At 43.8% G+C, this 14,923-nt stretch overlaps 2 protein-coding genes across 2 annotated transcripts in view; both read right to left on the reverse strand.

The window, feature by feature from the left end:
* LOC120852603 (ras GTPase-activating-like protein IQGAP2) overlaps nt 1-14,923 on the reverse strand; it is a 309,398-nt gene that overhangs the window by 231,980 nt on the left and 62,495 nt on the right. The gene's annotated exons all lie outside the window — the stretch shown is intronic.
* Nucleotides 5,695-6,140, reverse strand: LOC120852601 (40S ribosomal protein S25-like). Its single transcript, XM_040225932.1, has one exon. The coding sequence runs from the start codon at nt 6,070-6,072 to the stop codon at nt 5,695-5,697; it is 378 nt and encodes a 125-aa protein (XP_040081866.1). The 5' UTR covers nt 6,073-6,140.

Below are 14,923 nucleotides of genomic sequence, written 5' to 3' on the forward strand. Positions count from 1 at the left end.
GCAAGAGTGCTGGAGTGGGGTGCCATTGCCTTCTCCGAGTTGTACTGTACTACTGTGCTTTTCAAGGCTCAGTATTGTAAAATTTAAAAAGTCTTACTTTGTTGTGTTTTTTAATGTATTATTTATGTGAAAAGTATTATAAACCCATTACAGTACAGTACTATACAGTCAATTACGTTAGTTGGGTACCTCGGGCAACTTTGTTGGATTTAGGAATATGCTCCCAGAATGGCACTGGCCCGTGTAGTTTTTAAATGAGCGCAATGCTACTGAGAATCAAGGATACATTTTCCAGTCAAGATCACTGTTAGGTTTCCAGCCATCACAGGTATACACTACATATAAACACATAATGTTCATTACTGTAAAAATATACTCAACGCCCTACTTCCATTCTAAGTTGCTTCCTTATCTCTTGGCTTAACTCAACCAAACTCACAAAGAAGAGGAAATCAGGATTTTCACCTAATTTCCCTTCAATTAGCCTGCAATCTTTACACAGAGTTCAGTTTAAGAATGTGGGATTCCTTCACAGAAGGTGCACTGCCTTGCCTGAGTGCCACATGCAAAGCTGGGTGGAGGGCTGGAGCTGGGCATGGAGAAGTGGGAGGTGGGAGACTGTCATGCAGTGGAGGCTAGCAATTCTAACACTACAACAGCCCACGCACAACAGATCCACACACGAGTACATAAATAAAAGACAGCCCTAATTAATACATGATATCACTATTAAGGAGAAGGCAATGGCACCCCACTCCAGTACTCTTGCCTGGAAAATCCCACAGACAGAGGAGCCTGGTAGGCTGCAGTCCATGGGGTCGCCAAGAGTCGGACACGACTGAGCGACTTTACTTTCACTTTTCACTTTCATGCATTGGAGAAGGAAATGGCAACCCACTCCAGTGTTCTTGCCTGGAGAATCCCAGGGACGGAGAATCCCAGGGACGGGGGAGCCTGGTGGGCTGCTGTCTATGGGGCCACAGAGTCAGGCATGACTGAAGTGACTTAGCAGCAGCAGCATCAATATTAAAAAGTTAAACGTTTGTCTTAGATTGAAACTAACTGCCCTGTCTTCCAACTGACAATACTAAATATAAACACACACACACACCAGTCATCAGTTCAGTTCAGTTGCTCAGTTGTGTCCGACTCTGCGACACCATGAATCGCAGCACGCCAGCCCTCCCTGTCCATCACCATCTCCCGGAGTTCACTCAGACTCACGTCCATCGAGTCAGTGATGCCATCCAGCCATCTCATCCTCTGTCGTCCCCTTCTCCTCCTGCCCCCAATCCCTCCCAGCATCAGAGTCTTTTCCAATGAGTCAACTCTTCGCATGAGGTGGCCAAAGTACTGGAGCTTCAGCTTTAGCATCATTCCTTCCAAAGAAATCCCAGGGCTGATCTCCTTCAGAATGGACTGGTTGGATCTCCTCGCAGTCCAAGGGACTCTCAAGAGTCTTCTCCAACACCACAGTTCAAAAGCATCAATTCTTCGGCGCTCAGCTTTCTTCACAGTCCAACTCTCACATCCATACATGACCACTGGAAAAACCATAGCCTTGACTAGACGGACCTTAGTCGGCAAAGTAATGTCTCTGCTTTTGAATATACTATCTAGGTTGGTCATAACTTTCCTTCCAAGGAGTAAGCGTCTTTTAATTTCATGGCTGCAGTCACCATCTGCAGTGATTTTGGAGCCCCCAAAAATAAAGTCTGACACTGTTTTCACTGTTTCCCCATCTATTTCCCATGAAGTGATGGGACTGGATACCATGATCTTCGTTTTCTGAATGTTGAGCTTTAAGCCAACTTTTTCACTCTCCACTTTCACTTTCATCAAGAGGCTTTTTAGCTCCTCTTCACTTTCTGCCATAAGGGTGGTGTCATCTGCATATCTGAGGTTATTGATATTTCTCCCAGCAATCTTGATTCCAGCTTGTGCTTCTTCCAGCCCAGTGTTTCTCATGATGTACTCTGCATATAAGTTAAATAAGCAAGGTGACAATATACAGCCTTGACGTACTCCTTTTCCTATATGGAACCAGTCTGTTGTTCCATGTCCAGTTCTAACTGTTGCTTCCTGACCTGCATACAGGTTTCTCAAGAGGCAGGTCAGGTGGTCTGGTATTCCCATCTCTTTCAGAATTTTCCACAGTTTCTTGTGATCCACACAGTCAAAGGCTTTGGCATAGTCAATAAAGCAGAAATAGATATTTTTCTGGAACTCTCTTGCTTTTTCCATGATTTAGCAGATGTTGGCAATTTGATCTCTGGTTCCTCTGCCTTTTATAAAACCAGCTTGAACATCAGGGAGTTCATGGTTCACGTATTGCTGAAGCCTGGCTTGGAGAATTTTGAGCATTACTTTACTAGCATGTGAGATGAGTGCAATTGTGCGGTAGTTTGAGCATTCTTTGGCATTGCCTTTCTTTGGGATTGGAATGAAAACTGACCTTTTCCAGTCCTGCGGCCACTGCTGAGTTTTCCAAATTTGCTGGCATATTGAGTGCAGCACTTTCACAGCATCATCTTCCAGGATTTGAAATAGCTCAACTGGAATTCCATCACATCCACTAGCTTTGTTTGTAGTGATGCTTTCTAAGGCCCACTTGACTTTACTTTCCAAGATGTCTGGCTCTAGATTACTGATCACATCATCATGATTATCTGGGTCGTGAAGATCTTTTTTGTACAGTTCTGTGTATTCTTGCCACCTCTTCTTATTATCTTCTGCTTCTGTTAGGTCCATACCATTTCTGTCCTTTAGGGAGCCCATCTTTGCATGAAATGTTCCCTTGGTATCTCTAATTTTCTTGAAGAGATCTCTAGTCGTTCCCATTCTGTTCTTTTCCTCTATTTCTTTGCACTGATCGCTGAAGAACCTTTCTTATCTCTTCTTGCTATTCTTTGGAACTCTGCATTCAGATGCTTACATCTTTCCTTTTCTCCTTTGCTTTTCGCCTCTCTTCTTTTCATAGCTATTTGTAAGGCCTCCCCAGACAGCCATTTTGCTTTTTTGCATTTCTTTTCCATGGGCATGGTCTTGATCCCTGTCTCCTGTACAATGTCACGAACCTCATTCCATAGTTCATCAGGCACTATCTATCAGATCTAGGCCCTTAAATCTATTTCTCACTTCCACTGTATAATCATAAGGGATTTGATTTAGGTCATACCTGAATGGTCTAGCAGTTTTCCCTACTTTCAATTTGAGTCTGAATTTGGCAATAAAGAGTTCATGATGTGAGCCACAGTCAGCTCCTGGTCTTGTTTTTGTTGACTGTATAGAGCTTCTCCATCTTTGGCTGCAAAGAATATAATCAATCTGATTTCGGTGTTGACCATCTGGTGATGTCCATGTGTAGAGTCTTCTCTTGTGTTGTTGGAAGAGGGTGTTTGCTATGACCAGTGCATTTTCTTGGCAAAACTCTATTAGTCTTTGCCCTGCTGCATTCCATATTCCAAGGCCAAATTTGCCTGTTACTCCAGGTGTTTCTTGACTTCCCACTTTTGCATTCCAGTCCCCTATAATGAAAAGGACATCTTTTTTGGCTGTTAGTTCTAAAAGGTCTTGTAGATCTTCATAGAACTGTTCAACTTCAGCTTCTTCAGCATTACTGGTTTGGGCATGGTGAATAAAAATAGCACCACTGTATTCATGGTGCTTAGAACAGTGTTTGGTATGGAGTAAGCACTCAATAAGATAAAACCTTGTGCCTAAGTAAAAAATTAAACATCTTGTATTCCAGAGAGCTTTCAGGTTAAATGATTAGTAGCCTGATAGAAAATATGCTTGAGACCTGTACGAGAAGGGAAAACAATGAACAGAAGGGAACAGCTCACTTATCACTTATAACTGAGCTTGTAAATGGTTACAGTGGCAAAATAGCATATTACTTTGGAGGAAGTTTAAATTCAGTCATCTTTTATATGATATTCATATATATCATTAGCTTCTTTTAAATGGGTGTCACTTCTAAGGCTGTGATAACATTCATTCTAGTAAGGGGAATGCCTGTTCAAACAAACAAACAAACTGACTTGTAATACTCTTCTGTACTATCAAGATCAGTAATACATCAAAATTTCAGATAACTGGCAAATATTCATTTAGGAAATTTTCACCTAATCATTTGATAGGTGTTCAGCAATACTAAGCCAAAGATAAACAGAAGCATCTAATATTCTGAAAACTGAGCCACAGGGGGAAAATATGAGTTTATCTCAATGTAAAACAGAATACTGATATAAGCCTGAAATATAACTAAGGTAAGCTGATCTTTTACGGGTAAAATCCTATGGATGGAGGGATAAATTGGGCTGCGTTGTAAATCTACACTTCATAGACCTGAGCAGAATCTAAGCTGATACTACTCCTGTATAGGACGGACATGTAATCGTATGAGACTTATTTTATTTAAAAGATAGCTTAAAACTCCCATGATAAAGTATTCAAAGTATAGACCTTTTGTATTTCTAGTCCTTATCAACTTTTTCCATGAAGATTAAGCAGAATGTCTTTATTCCAAAGCTAATTCTTCCTCTGTGTTTAAAAGCAATCTGCCCTTCAAGTACATTGGTCTTTGCATTAGTACACATTCTCAACTGCTCCAGAGTTACCGTAGCAACCATTGCTACTTTGGCCTTGTCTAGATTTTTGAGAGGAGAAAATGATGAGCCTAAATATTAGGGACCAGACTTCCCTGGCTGCCCAGTGGTTAACGCTCCATGTTCCCAGTGCAGGCGGTACAAGTTTGATCTTTGGTCTGGGAATTAAGATCCTGTATGCCTCGAGATGTGGCCAAAATAATAATAATAAATATTAAGGGCCAAATTTTCATAAAAATATCATACCACCAAAGCTTAAAACCAGAAAAAGTGTATATCCTGGAAGAATCATTGATAAATCTTCCCATTTAGGCTTGAGAAACTCAAAATTAAGATTTTCAAGGTTGGTAGTGCTTTAATCGCTCAGTCGTGTCTGACTCTTTGCAACCCCATGGATTGTAGCCTGCCAGGCTCCTCTGTCCATGGGATTTCCCAGGCAAAAATACTGGAGTGGGTTGCCATATCCTTCTTCAGGGGATCTTCCCCAGCCAGGGATTGAACCTGAGTCTCCTGCAATACAGGCAGTCTCCTGCATCGCAGGAGGATTCTTTACCTACTGAGCCAACTGGGAAGCCAGATGATATTTAACATACTCAAGGTACATTTTACAGATTCAAGGTTAAAATGTACTTTAAGTGTGCTAGTTATCTAAAACACAAATGGAAACAATCAGCCTCCTGCATGGCCCAATTCAGAAGGTACAGTGAACAGAAGGTGCTTGACAGTGTACACCCGCTGCCTCACTGGAGTCAAGACCAGGGTTGAGCAGAAGCCGAAGAGGACAGGGAGGCGCTCAGGGCTAAGGGGTCCACCCAGAGCTGCTCTGACACCCAACTCTGCCCATTTCTCCTCTGACCACAAAGGCAGAGGAAGCATTCAACCCCCAGTGGGCGCTTGTATTACACCAAGAACCGATTTCTGTAAAAACTCCAAACGCTAGGACACCACTCAGGGCTTTAAGAACTAACCAAATGCAAACACTAATACGAGGTAGTCTTTTTTTTTTTTTTGATTTAATAAAGTTTTATTTTTCAAAATGTACAGCTGGTGGGACCTGTTCATGCATCTTCACCAGCTCACCTGTTCATGCATCTTCACCAGCAGCTGGGGCATCTCCACCCTTGGTGTTTCTGGTGTAAATCACTTGAGCTCTGCGCTTTGAAACCAGTTTAATAAGTCCTTTACTAAGGAGTTCCTGAAGGGCTGCTCTGGCCAGGGAACCACGAATCTTCAGTCTCTCAGAGACCACAGCTGGAGTTATAAGCTTATAGTTGGGAACTTCTTTACAGAGTTTGTCATATGTTGCTTTGTCAAACAAGACTAGGTTATTGAGCTTGTCCCGAACTTTGCCTTTGGACCACTTCTTCTTTTTGGCCTTGCCCCCAGATTTGTTCACTGGATCTTTGTCTTTCTTGGCCGATTTTCCGGCATCTTTCTTCTTCTTGTCGTCCTTGGGCGGCATAGCGAAGCCCGGAGAGCAGCTGCAACCACTGCCGCCTCGCTAAGATGTCGGACAAAAAGGAAGCCGAGGTAGTCTTTCTTACATGGAAGACTCTAAGATTTGTTTACTCCTTAATGCAACTAAGCTGTAGCAGAAGAAGTATTCTTTCCTTACCACACCACAGGGAATCAGAACCTATCACTAATGCAAAAGCATTTCAAACCTACTTCATATAGGGTTTTGTTGTAGACAGGGTCTTGTTGCACATGTCTCTGTGTGTATTTATTTAATAAATTTTTACACATCAAAAGGGCTCAAAATACTCCACAAAAAGATACTTACACAGGAAACACCATCATCTGGAGAACTGGGCTCTGAAAATTAGTTTTCTGGTCCCTTTGACCAGCAGCATGTTACCTTTCCTTACCTAAAGGAAAGGCAGGGATCCAAACAATTTTTAAAAATTTAAGAGCATAGGACTTCCCTTGTGGTTCAGTGGCTAAGACTCCACGCTCCCAATGCTGGGGACCCAAGTTCGACCGACTGGTCAGGGAATTAAGATTCCACATGCTACCACTTAAAGATTGCACGTGCCGCAACTAAGACTCAGTACAGCTAAACAGATATTAAAACAAAAATTAAGAGCACTTTATACCCACTCCAGTGTTCTTGCCTGGAGAATCCTGTGGACAGAGGAGCCTGGTGGGCTGCTATCTATGGGGTTGCACAGAGTCAGACCCTACTGAAGCGACTTAGCCTGCATGCACATGCCTGATACATGGATCCACTGCTTCCCAGAGTGGAGCAGAAGAGATGCCTACCAGGGGAGATGGGAGAATACTCTGGAAAGGAACAAATGTGCAGAGCTCAGAACTGGGAAGGAAAGCATCAAGCAGATGGAGGGAGACCAGTTAGTGCTGGAGCCACCCCTCCCCACCCGAGGGGCTTTCCAGAGCCAGGCTGACACCAGCCCCTCCCACATCTGTAAGGACAGCTGGGCTAGATTATTCCTATCAACCAAGGACATGTTGGCACCTGGCTGAAGCAACGCCCTGAAGCCTTCATAGCACATGAAATTACATGCTCCGCTCTGGAGTTTCTTTCTTTTAAACTAAGCTTACATTTAGGTTTTAAAGCAAGAAACCAACCAATGGAATATCTGGAATTGGAGCTGGAAGTCCTCTTAAACACCACACCTTCAACAAGAATCTGCTGGAAACCAGGTGTCCAATAGAGTGCCGAAATAAGTAACCATGACCAACGAGATGGCCTCTGCCCTCAAAGAACTTGCACCCTGACATCCCAGTGTCAGGCAGGCGTCTCCCCTCCCCTCACACTGCAGCTCCCAGGTACTTTAATTAAGTAACCACAACACCAAAGCTTTTATTATTATTATTCCCTTGATCCTTGCCTATCCTGTGGCTCCTTCTGGCAGGCTTCTGGGGGGCTAAGGAGTTATCAATCTGGAGTCTTCTGCCTAACCCCTCAATTCCGCTTGGCAGGTAGGGGGTGGGGGTTGAGGTGGAGAAGAGGCATTGGGACAGGCATAAGAGGATATTAAGGCAGGGGCCTGAGAAGAGAAGGGCCCACCTATCACTATCTACAGGGCTGAAGCTGAAGCTCCAATACTTTGGCCACCTGATGCAAAGAACTGACTCACTGGAAAAGACCCTGATGCTGGGAAAAATTGAAGGCGGGAGGAGGGGACGACAGAGGATGAGATGGCTGGATGGCATCACCGACTCAATGGACCTGAGTCTGAGTAAGCTCCAGGAGTTAGTGATGGACAGGGAAGCCTGGTGTGCTGCAGTCCATGGGGTCACAAAGAGTCAGACATGACTGAGCGACTGAACTGGTACTGATTCAGGGCAGTAGGGGAGCTGAGCCTAAATGAGCTTGATTTCAGAAAAGGTACCATCCTGCTACACTGCTCCAGGTGGCCAGGAGGAAACATGCAGCCTTTTATATGCACCTGACCTGAAGAAATCTGGTTTCCCTGCTGCCCAAGTTACCTATAGAAAGTGAAAGTGTTAGTCGCTCAGTCCTGTCTGAGTCTTTCGACCCCATTGACTGTAGCCTCCCAGGCTCCTCTGTCTGTGGGATTCTTCAGGCAAGAATCCTGGAGTGGGTTGTCATATCTCATAAGAATGATATTTAAAAACTGGATTTGCTCTGCCAACATCAGTATTTCCTCAATGGATGCTTTATTGTGAAAAAGTATAATTCACCAGATGTTTATTTCCAGGTTTAAAAAGCACTTTCCTAGTCTCCCACTGCTATAAAAGAGGGGCCTGTATGTGGTACTGAGAATACTATTTACAGAAGGTAGATTCCACTGTGAGGCTGTCCAGACATAATCATCCATCCCCACACAAACTTATCCCACCTATATTTAGGCTAGATAGGAAGTAAATCTGCAAACAGCATCAATAAAATGCAGCTGAAGGCACACATTCTTTGGCTAATTAAGTTGGGATGCCTGATTCACAGCTGTTCCTACCCTTGAAAATATTTTGTAATAAACAATGGCATTTACCAGGTACTTTGTTCCGTGTTTCAACACTTCATAACTTACACCAATACAGTGCTTGACTTTCAGCCTGCTTTTCCCATCGTAACACTATGATGTAGGTGCGACTGGTAGCCGGGACCCATTTCACAAATAAGGAGCCTGAGACATTGAGAGTGTGCTTTGCTCAAGGTCACTCAGGTGCTAAGAGAACCAGGACTAACGAAAAGCCATCGACTCTCGTTCATACACTGAGAAGAACAAAGTCAGCATGTCACCTCCACAAATGACTTTCAGTTGAGGCCAAATTAAACATTGAGTCCGCTCATTTTATTTAGCTAATGCTGCTCTGATAACTAAGAGGCTATTTTCTGTTGCTTCTGCAGCTATACACAATGACTTGTCCTGTTAAAAAAAAATTTAGAAAATGTTGGCCTGGATAGAAAGACAGCATCCTTCCTGGCCTTTTTAACAGTAGAGACTTTGTTTCTATCTCCAGGTATTAAAATGTCAGTATTGGGACTATCTCTTGCATACTTCTTTTAACCTCTACCTCCTCCCTCCATCACCTTGTAATATTAAGCATTGTGGACAGGTCTTAATTTAACCCTAAAAATAAGGTGGCCAATTTTGTTACAGTCCATCATTAAGTTCTTCATTAAGTATGAGACAAGGACAAAAGTACCATGGATTTGCTGCCAACAGAGAGGCCTGTTGACTAACAGGTGACTTTCCAATCACCACCTTATCAGTGTCGATCTTGGTTACTTAACATCATGGGCAAAGCAAGAGACTGGAAGAAGCAGAGGCTGAAGTCAAGGGGCTGGGACATCACCCTTCTTCCTCCACCAGCTCTCCCCCTCACAGCTGTCGTGATATTATCCGCTCACTCTGGGAAACGGTGAGGCAGCTGCTGCTGCTGCTACTGCTAAGTCACTTCAGTCTGCACCGGGGCTAAAAGCACCAGAAAAGGAGAATTCGTCGCATGCCACCAAGTATCCTTATAAGTATCCTGACAACTTCATTGCTGCTCTAAATGTGAATATGGGTTTGCAACAAAACGGAGGAATGTGGAGGTGAAGTAAGCCAGACAGAGAAAGACCAGTACTGCATAATATCACTTATGCGTGGAATCTGAAAAAAAATATATATATATATATATATATGTGTGTGTGTGTGTGTGTATATATATACAACAAACTAGTGAATCTAACAAAAAAAGACTTGCAGATAAAGAGAACAAACTAGTGATTAAGGGGAGAGAGGCAAGCTAGGGGAAGGCAATTAAGAAGCACCAACTATTGTGTATAAAACAAGTTACAAGGATGATTGTACACCATAGGGAATACAGGCAATATTTTATAAGCATAGAGTATATAACCTTTTACAACTGTGACTCACTATATAGTACACCTGTAACTCAGATAATATTGTACACCAACTATACTTCAATTTTTAAAATGGGAATGCAGGAAGGAAACCAAGGGAGAAAATGTCAAGTTCACTTCATTGGGGAATCCTCCATTGCTAAAGCTTTCCTTTGCTTCCATTGTACACAGCACACCTTTGCACCCTTTCCTGTCTTCACTTGTCATGGTCAGAAGTTCCTTCAGGACCCCCCCGCCCCCACACACTGACCTCCCTCCAAGGACTGAAGCACCAAGTATACAGAGCTTGTCCTGTCTAATGTGGTGGCCCCAGGGCCACGTGTCTACGGAACATATGCCATGGAGCTAGTCTGAACTGAGATGTTGGGGAGAAGAAAGATAGTGATATATTTTATTAATACTTTGTACACTGATTGTATATTGAAATGATATTTTAGATATAGTTGGGTTAAATATGTTAAAGTTACTTTCACCTGTTTCCATTGATTTTTTAATGTGGGAACTAGAAACCCTGACCTTCTCCAACCCATCCCACCCCTGCCAGCCTCTGAGCCCATGTCCCCTTTGTTCTGTCTGTATCCAGCCTGGGAGGCACATCACAAACAAGAAAATAACACTCCATCTACCCCTTATTTATCATCTATCTGAGTCTCAAAGCCAACACACAGCTCCACACGACACGAATGAATTTATTTTGTCTGATGTAGCCGCTGGACTTCTAAGCAGGCCCATTTATCATTCATGTTTGCTGAACCTTTGCTAATTCATCCTCAAGTCTGCCTTGCTGGTGTGTTTTGGATGGTAGGCAGTGCTGATCCACAAAAGGTCTATTTCAATCTGTTGGTGCAGACTGCATCATCAGGGCTGGAGAGCTCTATCTGCACAGAGGCCTTTAAAACTCCCATCCCATCACCTCGTGAACACAGCGGCCACTACACAAACCACCTCAGGAGACAGAAAGGTGAGCAGCACCCCACCCCAGAGAATGCAGAACTGTGAAGAGGTGCGGCACATGAACAGATCAAACACAAGTGTCGCCACTGGGGAACCACCGTTTTCACGAAAAAATACCCAGGCACAGTCAACTGATGGGTGTTTCCCAAGGGGACCCATACAATTCAGAAATGCAAATCAATTATCACCAAGAACTATTTAACACAGAGAACTGGTGCCCCTCACAAGGCTCCTCCAGGCCAAATCACACTGGAGAAGAAACCCAAGGTGGGACTCCTGAAATCACTGCATCATTCACGCAGGTACACCAACCTCACCTCATCCTGTGCCTGGGGGGCTATTGAGAGCAAGAACATCTTCCTCGAGGAGTTTCCGGCTAGTTGGCAAAGCACTGCTGCTTAGTCACCATCAACTGTCAATCTGATGAGGGCAACTGGAGCTGGACCAGGACCCAAGGCAAACCCCAGGAGGGAAGGACTCCCCCGACGAAAGGCTTCAGGTGAGTCATTTGTCTGAGTTCTTCTAAGCAGTCCTCTTTATGCACACCCCCAATCTATTTTAGTCTAATTTATACATACTCCTTTACTCCAGTTCTCTGGAACTCTCAACCTGTTATAAAAACGTTAATTCTCCTATAGCCTCAACTTTCTGTTTACACCTTCCCCACTACTTGTCTTAATGACCACGTGGCTTTGCCTTCACAGTACCACTTCTCATAAACCAGGGATGTTGCTGTTCTTCAGTCACTAAGCCGTGTCCCACTCTTTGTGACCCCATGGACAGCAGACGGCGGTTCCCCAAATTTCCTTAACTCGCAGGACTGAGAAAGGGAGGGTCATTCATTACCATTCCTGCTGAACCTGCTTCCAGGCCATGTCCATCATCTCTGTTTATAAGACCTCTCCCCCAACCTCATTCCTCAACTCTTCTCCCTCCTAATCCAGGACTTTCCTTTCTTGATACCATCACTGTGTACCTCCCACAGCCACCTCTGCTTGGAGGCTTTAAGAAGGTGGATGATCTTGGGAACACCCAAAGCCACAGTTCAGAGACTTCCTCCTCTACCTAAGTATTTCACCGCCATTCTACTTACACTGCACACAAGCCCCACCACACCTTGGAGCTTATCACTACCCAGAAACACTCCACCTTTAAGAGGTGGACTTCCAAACCTCTGGTTGTGGCTTTCTGTTTACCTACTTCTCCACTTCCTGATTCTTTTAGGTTCTGCCTTTCATTCCCCAGGTGGTACTCAGTTCAGTTCAGTGGCTCAGTCGTGTCCAACTCTTTGCGACCCCATGGACTGGCGAGTTTCCCTGTCCATCACCAACTCCTGGAGCTTGCTCAAACTCATGTCCATCGAGTCAGTGATGCCATCCAACCATCTCATCCTCTGTTGTCCCCTTCTCCTCCTGCCTTCAGTCTTTCCCAGCATCAGGGTCTCTACCAATGAGTCAGTTCTTTGCATCAGGTGGCCAAAGTATTGGAGTTTCTGCTTCAGTCCTTCCAATTAATATTTCAGGACTTATTTTCTTTAGGATTGACTGCTTTGATCTCCTTGCAGTCCAAGGGACCACTCAAGAGTCTTCTCCAACACCACAGTTCAAAAGCATCAATCCTAAGCCACTCATCCTCTTTATGATCCAACTCTCACATCCATACATGACCACTGGAAAATCCATAGCTTTGACTAGATGGACCTTTGTTGGCAAAGTAATGTCTCTGCTTCTGAATATGCTGTCTAGGTTGGTCATAGCTTTTCTTCCAAGGGTGGCGCTAGTGGTAAAAAAACAACCTGCCAGCACAGGAGATACAAGGCACGTGGGTTCGATCCCTGGGTCGGGAAGATCCCCTGGAGAAGGAAATGGCTGCCTACTCCAGTGTTCCTGCCCAGAGAATCCTATGGACAGAGGAGCCTGGCGGGCTACAGTCCTCGGGGTCGCAAAGAGCTGGACAGATCGGAGGGACTGACACTCTCACTTTCTTCATTCTCATCAGAGATGGTTCTGTGACTCTTGCTAACTGCCCTCCGTTTTACCCATGCTGCCTTCATGAGCCTCCCTGATGAGCTGGGACCTCAAGGCCACCCAATGTCAATGATGCTCACATGGACCCTGAGGTCCCTCTTTCTATGCCTTGCTCAGAACCAACATGCCAGTCCTTGAGCCTAGTTACCCCGTCCATTTTCTCTCATCTTGGAAAACTTCCCAGTAACACGCTGATTGGTTCTCTGGGGAAAATGGAGAACTTCAGTTGGCTCCTCAAAACTGCCCAGGCTTTCTCTCCAACCCTGGCTGATGCACGATCACTTTCTCTATAGCAGCTGTTTTTACTCCACTATTCTCCCAACCGTCTCACATCAGCAGATGACAACCCCCAATACACTTCCTCTTCCCATCTGATCAGAGGAAAGGATGTCCATGTTCTTTACATCTGGGCAGGGCTGGGAAAGCTGGAGCTGCTTTGGCCAGAGATCAGAGCGTAATCCTGGAACCTCAGTGCACATCAACCTTACTTGAGTGATTTGGTTTTCTTAATCTGTTGTGTAAATTATTTGTTTATTTATTGAAGAATAGTTGATTTACAGTGCTTCAGGTGTACAGCAAAGTGATTCCATACACACACACACACACACACACACACACACACACACACACACATATATATATTCTTTTTCAGAGTCTTTTCCAAACCTGAGTGGTTTGTTAAAATGCAGACTCCACGGATGGATTTACAGGGCCTGGAGCAAACCTCAGAAGCCTGAATTTACACGCATACCTCTGTGACCCCAATGTAAGTGGTAACTGAATTTAGAATCACTGTCCAAACTCATTCTCTCACTCAGATGATGGAGCTGCCTCCACTTTCACCCTGTGAAATGCCAGAAGCAGGAACAGCTAGATATTACAAATTATTTGAAGGGAAAAAAAAATCAATCAACACTTAAGCCAAGCAAGACTGAAAGAGGAGAGTATGGAAATAGACAAGAACTGTGAATTCTTGAATTCATATTCTAGCACCTAAACAGGTTCAAGTTTCTTAGCAAAAATGAAAGATATATGACAAAAATATACACACAGCTAATTCCCCCATACTAAGAATTCAATGTTTCACTAAAAAAAACCTGAATTTACCAAACAACAAGTTTAATATTCATTTTTATTTCCATGTATTTCACCACTGAACTTTCAATGAATACTTTTTCTGATTAACATGACTTAGAATCATGGGAGAAAAGAGTTGTCAACAGCCAGGAGATCTTTATACTAATCTCAAATCTGCCATTAATTCTACCATAGAATAGGGAGTTGACAAACTTCTCTGCACCTCAGGGTCCCTGTATACAAAATCAGGATTTGCACTCTTGGAAGAAAACAAAAGTGTTCAGACCCAAAAGGCAATGGAAGACTGTCTTAGAAATGCAAGAAGAAAAAAAAAATCATTCTGTAACAAGCTTGTGCAGTTATTTGGCCCCCACGGGCCTTGCTTGGAGTCCCTCTGTCTCTTGAATGATGACACTGTTCTCTGACTTTTGAGCGTCACAGCATGAGGCAGCCTCGGGTGGGGAGGTTCATACAGGAAGAAGAGACCTCAGTGGTGTTGGCTCTTCATACCTTTTGATGTCTCAACAAAAAAAGCAAAGCATTCTTTCAAACCAGTCAAAACAGTGGCAGAACCAAGACGACGACTGATGAGTTGAATGTAGAATCCAGACATAACCAAGAAGAAAGATGCTTCAAACTATCCTGAGTGAGAATAAAATCTACACCATCGAAAAGTGTAAATTCCTACTAAGACTTTAAGAAGACTGATAGAAGAGAGACAGAGAAAAGTAAAGGACGAAGGGGTGGAGACCACTAGGTCAATTCTTCCCAGAACAGAGGACTAGCAGTAGTCACAGCTAAAACAAGCAAGCCACCAACAGAAAAGGGAAAAGAAGAGAAAGAGAAAGGAAAACACAGAGACAATGGCTATACTTTGATAATTCTACCCAAACTCAGATAGTGAGAAGTGATCGAGA

Source organism: Oryx dammah, unplaced genomic scaffold (genome assembly GCF_014754425.2).
Source record: "Oryx dammah isolate SB20612 unplaced genomic scaffold, SCBI_Odam_1.1 HiC_scaffold_26, whole genome shotgun sequence".
NCBI lineage: Eukaryota > Metazoa > Chordata > Mammalia > Artiodactyla > Bovidae > Oryx > Oryx dammah.

What these genes read in the sequence shown, in the direction of transcription:
- LOC120852601 (XM_040225932.1), bottom strand. Translation starts at nt 6,072, where the DNA reads ATGCCGCCCAAGGACGACAAGAAGAAGAAAGATGCCGGAAAATCGGCC.